General features: G+C 45.8%; 1 protein-coding gene across 1 annotated transcript in view; it reads right to left on the bottom strand.

Moving 5' to 3' along the window:
* The window catches only part of TUBA8 (tubulin alpha 8), a 19,502-nt gene extending 11,447 nt beyond the window's left edge, over positions 1-8,055 (bottom strand). Inside the window, exon 1 of the mRNA XM_004381224.2 lies at positions 7,972-8,055. Coding sequence (XP_004381281.1) covers positions 7,972-7,974 — 3 coding nt within the window. The 5' untranslated portion in view covers positions 7,975-8,055. The remainder of the gene's footprint in view (positions 1-7,971) is intronic.
* Positions 8,056-8,324: the final 269 nt, after the last annotated feature.

Genomic DNA, 8,324 nt, shown 5'->3' with positions numbered 1-8,324 from the left:
AACAAAATTCTAACTCACAAAAAAAGACCAGACTTACTGGCCTGACAGAGACTGGAGAAACCCCAAGAGTATGGCCCCCGGACACCCTTTTAGCTCAGTAATGAAGTCACTCATAAGGTTCACCCTTCAGTCAAAGGTTAGACAGGCTCATAAAACAAAACGAGACTAAATGGGCACACCAGCCCAGGGGCGAGGACTAGATGGCAGGAGAGGACAGGAAAGCTGGTAATAGAGAACCCAAGATTGAGAAGGGGAGAGTGTTGACATGTCATGGGGTTGGCAACCAATGCCACAAAACAGTATGTGTACTAATTGTCTAATGAGGTGCTGGTTTGTTCTGTAAACCTTCATCTAAAGTACAAGCAAAAAAAAAAGAGAACCCTAGAAGAAAACATATCTGTCCCCATCTAAACAGCCCAGTTGATGAGGGAAAGCTCTTTTTTCTTTCTTTTTTTTTTTAAACAGAAGACATCAGCTAATAGATGTTGGAGAAATGATACATTAAGAAATATTGCCATATTATAGTTTCTAACTAAATAATTGATTAGGGCAAGGATGCTAAAATCATTAGGTAAAAGGGTAATGGGGAACTGAATTTACATGGCATCAAAGAATCAATGTTACTTGCTGGTCACAAGGGGGAAAAATAACTACAATGGAAGCATCAGACTATCACCAGCTTAATGCTGTAATCAATCTTAATATCACTAGTAGTGAGATAATCAGGCATTCAGGGCTCATGATCTGATGCAACATGACATACACACCACCATCCGTGAGGAGTCCTTGTCAAAAATAAACAGCCTTAATCTATTAAACCCTTTTAGATTTGGCTTCCACTTTACAGGAATCAACTTGACGGCAACGAGTTTGGTTTGGTTTATGGTTTCACAGAAAACCTAGGGATTAGAGGGATAAATTAAGTGACATCATGAGGAAACAACAAAATAAATGCAGAAGGTAGGACATCCTACAGGGCAACTGGTCCAACCTTTTTTAATTCATGAAAAAATAAAGGTTGTGAGAGGGACTGCTTAATATTAAAAGAAACCTACCATAATAATCATATATAATATGTGGACTTGGATTGAATTCCCAATCAAAACATTTCAAGGACAAATAGAGAAATTAATTAATTTTGTTAGGCATGATAATGAAATTGTAATTAAGTATGAAAATATCATTTTTTAGAGTTGCATCCTGAAGCATTTAGGGGTAGAATGTCGATGTCTGTATTTTGCTTTAAAATATTTCAACAAAAACAGCAGGTAAAGCAAATATGATTTTTAAAAAAACACTATTAAATTTAGATGATAGGCAATATAAGTGGCTTTATGCTACTCTACTTTCCTGAAGGTTTGAAATTTTTCATTCTAAAATGTAACCAAAAAAAACCAAAAGGTTAAAGGAAGTAAATAGAAGAAGAGCAGGAATAGGGACACCCCACACCACCATACTTTATCTTGACGACCCAGGCTCTTCCTGTTCCATTTCACTTAGTCATTTATTCAGCTAACGTTTACTGAGAGCCTAACCTGTGAGGGCAAACAAGGGTTTTAAAGTTCCATGAAAAGTTCACAAGGGAAATCAGAAGTTGCTTGAGCCGTCATGGAGCTCTGAGATCTAGGCATGTCCTCGGTACTCCGCTGGGACTCATCTTTTACACCTGCTCCCAGCACTGAGATAGCCTTCTCCAGCCACACTCCACCTGATCATCACCCCCATCTGCCTGCCTGAGGCCACTGAGGCCCCCAGGAAGTTCTACATGATGAGCACAGACTGGAACTAGTGCTGATGCCCTTGAGAGGCAGTCCTCCATGTCCAAGAAAGTTCATCCATCTGTCATCATTAGGGACGCTCAGAGTGTTTAGGATGTTAGCGCTGGTACAGTCTCATAGATCACCTAATATGATTCCCTCCCCCTTTATTTTATAGATGGAAATGCTGGGGTTCAGAGAGGTAAAGGGATAGATTTAAGATCGCACAGCTCTGCAGCAAGAGCCTGGACCAGAATTCAGGTCTTCTGACCCACACCTGAGTTCCTTTCCTTTATACCACATAACCTCCTGCCTGACTTGTACTCTCAACTCCCAGGGCCCTTCGGTGTGCCTACATCTACATCAGTGCAGGACTCCATCAATATAGCATATAGCAAGACCAGGCTTATATATCAAAACTCCAAATAGGAAAAAGGTCTGGCGCAGAGAGAAACTGAGGCTGGCTTATTGTGGTAAGTAGCCTCTTTGAAAATGGGTCACCCTTCCCTGATAGAGCCAGGAATCTGTTTCTCGAAGCTGGTGTATGTAGGTGGGGGGTGGGGGGAGGCAGAGGGTAAGCTGACCCAGCAGAGGATATTTAAGTCCCATGTTCATTCCCAACTCATATTTCAACTACCGCACTCTTGCCAACCAGAGCTCATGCTTTCTCTCATGCTATTTGTTCCTTTCCCCATTCTATTTTGAATCTGGGCTGGTAGAACTCAGACCATTTCTTTGCTACTGGGACCCTGTGAGGTGAGGGGGATCTCCTGTGTGCTGCTGGAGCCTCTCTGCCAGCAGTCCAGGGGGTGAAGATGAGAAAGATGAGAGACAGTAGGAGTTCCTTTCCTCAAGAACATTATGACACCTGCTCTCACAGACCTAGTCCTAGGATGACTGTAAAAGTTACCTACTCTGTTCATCCCTATGACAAATCTTTATGACAAATCTTTTCAATGCAAGAAGACATTCAAAGGTATTGGGCGAACTCCCATTCATCCTTCAGGTCTCAGGTTGAATGTGTCTCCCTTTAAGAAGTCTGGAAGGACTTTCTGGAGCCATGCAGGCTGGATGAAGCCCTGAAATGATGGCCCTGAGATAATCTTTAAAACTTAAACCAAAAGTATCCCCTGAAATCTTCTTAAAATCAAATCGTAGTCTAGCTTAACTAGTAAAAACTACCTGTCTTGAGCATTATGCTCTTTTAAGAACCATCTATATGAGGATCAAAGTGACAACAGCAACTCGAAAGATTAGATAGGAACCTTAGGAGGCAGTGAATTTACGTTAATAGGAGAGGAACAACTCAGAAAAGGAGGGTGAGAATGGATGCACAACCCAGAGAATGTAATCAATGTCAGTGCGATGTACATGTAGAAACGGCTGAATTGGTGTATGTTTTGCTGTGTATATTCTCAACAACAACAAATTTTTTAAAAAAAGAATGAGGCACAACTTGAAGAATGTAATCAATGTTACTGAATTGTACATGTAGAAATTGTTGAAATGGTATATCTTTGGCTGTGTATACTTTCACCAAAATAAAAAATAACAATAATAAAAGAAGTCTGGAAGACCATGGACCAGGATGGGGCCCCTGCTATGTGCTCCCACAATCCCCTGCTTCCCTGTCATTGCTTTTATCACACCATATTAGATTGTCTGACTTTCCTAGTAGAGAGTGAGCTCTTTGAGGGCAGGGAACACTTGTTTTGCTCACTTAATCCCTAGCACCAAGCACAGTACTTGACCACAGCAGATGCTCAATAAATACAGGGATGATTGAAATGAAATAGACCCTACCCTGAGGGTCTATTTCACAAGGAGAGTGGCCATTGCCTAAGAGATATACAAATCAAGTGTCATTAGAGTTTTTTCCTTTAGACAACTTCTGGATTGATCTCCTGTAGGAGGAATATTCGAGGGGGACCCTGAAGAATTTGGACATGCGAAGATGACCTAGGGGCATTGTAGGTGGCAAGAGCACTATGAACAAAGGCCTGGAGGAGGCAGGAGAATTTAGAGCAGGTCCCACAAACTGCTCAGTTTGGAAGGTAGGCTCATGAAGGACAGAGCAGATGAGACATCTGTGCCACCTACAACCATCCTCTATGGGGAGGAGAGTCTATATTTTGCAGAACATCAAAAAAGGAAATTCTAGAATCTTCCAGCCCTTTTTTAATTCCATTGCAAGAAACCCTTCCTTTTATCAATATTTTCTTTCTATCTTCATATTAGTCATTTCTTTTTGCTTTGCTCTTAGAGGACTAAGAGCAGCTAATCACTATGCTCTGCAGAAAAAGCTTTGCAGCTTTAAAAATCATTTCAAAGTATCAGAAATCAGTAACACTGGCCTATTAGCTAGGAAAAGGGCTGATATGGGCCAGCCGTGTATGCCAGGTGAAAACCTGAGACCAGTCCATATTCACCTGTGAGGTCAAATGCCACACAGTTGCTTTTGGGAAGCATATTATTACACCAAATCATTTCCACTTGTCAGGCTAGGATAATAAATCACATATATTTTTAGGACCTAGATCAAGATGGCAAGTAAAAAAGTAGATCCACAGTGTTACAGAGAGATAATTAAGGTAGGAATCAATGTGATTCATAAAAGATTGTTTGGATTATCCTTGCTCAGAACCCTCCAATTAGGGCATATTTGGAATCACTCAGAACAAAGAATAGATGATAGGCCAGAAACAGCAAGAACAAAAAGTCGACCTAAATTAACATTGGTGCGTGAATGTGGCCCAGGAAAAGGGCTCATTTTATAGGCACAGCAGTTAGGGCAACACTAGGGCTGACAGACATGAGACAGAAATTAGGAATGGTGGGGGGGGGAGGTTATTGTTTGGCAAGCAGACTCCCAGCATAAGAGGCCCTGTGATGTCAAAAGTCCCTTGTGCTTAGCTGACATCAGAGGCAAGGGCAGGAGATAGTTAAGGAGTCTTAACCCAGTACATACAGTGCCCACTCTGTTTTTCCATTCTCTTCCACAGCTCATTATCTGGGAGAAGTTCTAACAGGGGGACACCCACAGGGGAAATGCCAGCCACAGAAGCCACAGATAGTGCTGTTGGTCTCCTGGTGGCCCAGGGGGAGAGAAAGCAGTTGGTCCACTTCCTGCCCTCAAGAGCGCCCCTCCCTCCCAGCTGACCCCTATCACTGGCCCTGCACTGGCCAGTTATTTCCTCCTCAAATTTTATTTTTAATTTTTGTCTTCCTAGGGAAGACAAAAAATGTAACTATGTCACTCAGGAGCCCCCTCAGAGAAGGACACTCAGCAATAGCGTTAACCTCCCAGCTCTGCGTGGGCCTGGCAGGTTCCTATCAAAACTCACCAATTCATCCACAAGTGCCCAGGTTCTTCACCCCCAGATCCCTGGGGGGACAGGAGAACTCTGTTATTGAGGGCACCTCCACTGCACATAGGTATAGACCCAGTGGCCTCTGGGGGAACCTGCCCTTAGTCATGGGAAGGGAGTGTCTGTCCCGCAGCCCTTTGGAAGCCCCATGTAGTGCCCGAAGGTCAGAATGTATGTATCGACCCTGCAGAGCTCAGCCATACCTGCCTACACAGGGACAGATGGCAGAGGACTAAGGGACATGGAAGCAGTGTCCATCCTGCCCCTAGGATGGCTCTTTGGTGCCATTTGATGCCCATTCCCATCTAAACTAGTGGTCCCCAGTCCAAAAGGAATGGAGTAAAGGAAGCTGTGTTACAGACATTCTCACCTCCCCATAAAGTACAAACACTTTCTCTGTGGCCTGCTATCACTGACAGGAGCTTGGCTTGGGCCACCTAGCCAGGATTCTCCATACTACTTCCCAATAAATGCAGCCCAATAAAAGTCTCAGTTCCCAGGAGGGCTGCTTACAAGAGGCACAGTAAGTGTAGATGGGAATGCTGGGTTATAGGTAAATGTCTTGCCTACAATCTACAGCAATGCCAACTCTAATTCTACTTAACAGGGAGGCAGCCTCCCCGACCTCAGTCAGGGGAAGGGGACTGTGGGAGACAACTGCTTGAAACTTAACCCAGTGTAGGAAGTAAAGGCCTTCATTGGGTGTGACTCTTTGGATCTAGGTTCATAAACATGTCACTCTAGCCTTTCAGGAAGGAGTCAAGGAATATTTAAAAAGAGATTCTGTGAGTGGGAAATGTTTAATAGAAGATGTGTGCACATCGAGACAATACTGTGCACACAAGTAATGGTTCTAAATAGAACCTACTATACAAAATTCAGTGTTTCAAAATAAATAAAAGAGATCATTCCCTTTTTAAAATATTCAACCCACAGGTTTTCTTTTTAAACACCCAAATTCTTTAGCACGTTTAAAATAAGGTCGTACTGTTTAAAACTTTGAATTACCAGATATTTCCAGAAAGTTGCCTATTGAATGCACATCAGAGTTTGCTCAGAGGAATGGACGGTGATCCTTGACTCCTCTGCTAGCCTGCTTTATGCGCCACTCTGAGTCACTATGGGCTCAGGTCAAAATTAAAACATGGCAGGGAAAGCCCTTTGAAATTATAAAGCACTAGCTACATGCCAAATATTATAAATATCAAATACCAATTCTGTAGTATGCTGCCTAGGATTTGCTTCAAAATAATAGGGGGAGGGGTTAAGGGGAATTCGTAAAGCAAAACTGGTCATAAGCTGACAATTGTTGAAATTGGTACTGCGTATATATAGGGATTCATTATACCATTCTCTCTACTTTTGTACCTGTTTGAAATTCTCTATTACATAAAGTTTAATATATATATAAATATATGTATATATTTTTTATCATCTAGGTGGAACCTTAAACATTTGTACTATAACCTGTTTTCATTTGCCATATGAGAAAAATCAGCCCAGAGAGGTTAAGTGACTTCCTTGAGGTCACACAGCTAGCTGCAGAGCCAGGCGCAAAATTCAGAACTCCCTACTCTGGGTTCCTTCTATAGCCACACACCAGGGATCCTCAGGCAGGAGTGGGCTCCTCTGGCTACTCTCCCCAATATCCCTAAATTTTTCAAGCTCCCAGGTGTGTCTGAGAACATGCTGGAAAAGGGAGGGTGCTTGACAGACCTGGAACCAGAAGCAGCCCTGGGCACTTTCCAAAATGAACAGGGGAGGAGGGGAGGTTTTTGCCTGGCCTGCTCTGTCACTGACACCTGGAGCAAAAGTACCCAGCGAACCTGACCTTGGCCTGTGAGACAAGCTTATTCTGCCCTCCCACCCCCACTTCCAACCCGCCTTCCCGCTGCTGAAATACCAGGACTCTAGGCGATGAGGTTTTTGGATTGCCAGGTGTTCAGGGATTGAAGGTGATTATTACTCACCCACCCGAGAGCGCGGGGGGATCCTAGAGGTGTAACTATGAAGTTTACAGCGTCCCTCGCCCACAAGTAAGGTCCTTGTTCGCTAATTGAGCAGACGCAAGGGCCGGCAAGGAGCCGCCACTGAGCGCCCTAAACCAGGGTCGAAAAGCTAAGCGAGGGGTCCGAGATCAGACTGGCCTCCAGGAAGGAGACTTTTGTGACTTTGACCACTAAGAATAACTGGGGGGTTGGCACGGATGCCAGGTACCTGGGACGCTGAGCATGCCAGGGTGACCCGGCCGGGCTCGAGCTGTGGGTGTCCTAAACCCAAGCCGATGGCCGGGGCACATGAAAGGAGAACGACCCCAAGCGTGGGGAGCTGTGACGTTCCAAGTCCCCGTCACATTCTGAGGCCCTGTCACATTTGGTTGTGTTTGGAGAACTGACCGCGCACACTCCCCCAGCTGCCCCAGCCCATCCAGACTCCTTAGACCCTCCACTCCCTACTCCGGTCCGGGATCTGAGGGTCTGAGGATTCCTCAGATTCTCACTAGCTTCTCCACCGGGCTCCCTCTGTCCTTCCTCCCCGCACCTGCGTGCACGAATCTCCCTTATATCCCTTTGAGGGGCGACTCGCCGCAGGTCTCTACTTCCTCTCACCATAAAGGGTACAGGTACCAGGTGACCCCGCCCAAGGGTACGGACCCCCCTCTGACTCTGAACTGACAACCTATCCCCACCCCTTGGAGACTTCGAGCTCCGCAGACCCAAAGAGAAGCTCCACCGTGTAGGGTTCGCCCCGCGTAGACTCGGCTCCGGGGCCGGGCACCTGCCCCGCGCCCCCAACCCCCGGCCCCAGACGCCCGGCCCCAGACCCCCGGCCCCGGGAAGGCTCACCATCGCGGCGGTCCTCCTAGCCGCCCGCTCGCCTCGCAGCTGGGCCTGCCCACCCCAACTGCTCCAGATACTGCCGCCTCCGCTGTTGTGACACACTGGGCGGGAGGGGGCCGGGGACAGACATGCTGGGCCAGCAGCTGCCCTGCAGCATCACAGTGCCCGACGAGGGGAGGGACCGGGGTAGGTCACAATTGCTCCTCCCCGCCCACCTGGGATCCTGGATGCCGCTCCGCCCCGCGGCAGTCCTGTTTGTTACCAAAGCACACGTGGACATATTCTCAACAGGCACTCCGTGAGATCGATCATAATAATCTAGCCGTTTAGGAAACAAATGTTAGGCAAAATGTTCCTTT

The sequence above is a fragment of the Trichechus manatus genome, unplaced genomic scaffold (genome assembly GCF_000243295.1).
Source record: "Trichechus manatus latirostris isolate Lorelei unplaced genomic scaffold, TriManLat1.0 scaffold00081, whole genome shotgun sequence".
Classification (NCBI taxonomy): domain Eukaryota; kingdom Metazoa; phylum Chordata; class Mammalia; order Sirenia; family Trichechidae; genus Trichechus; species Trichechus manatus.
Note: the sequence above shows the minus strand (reverse complement) of the source record. Positions and strands in the feature narration are given on the sequence as shown.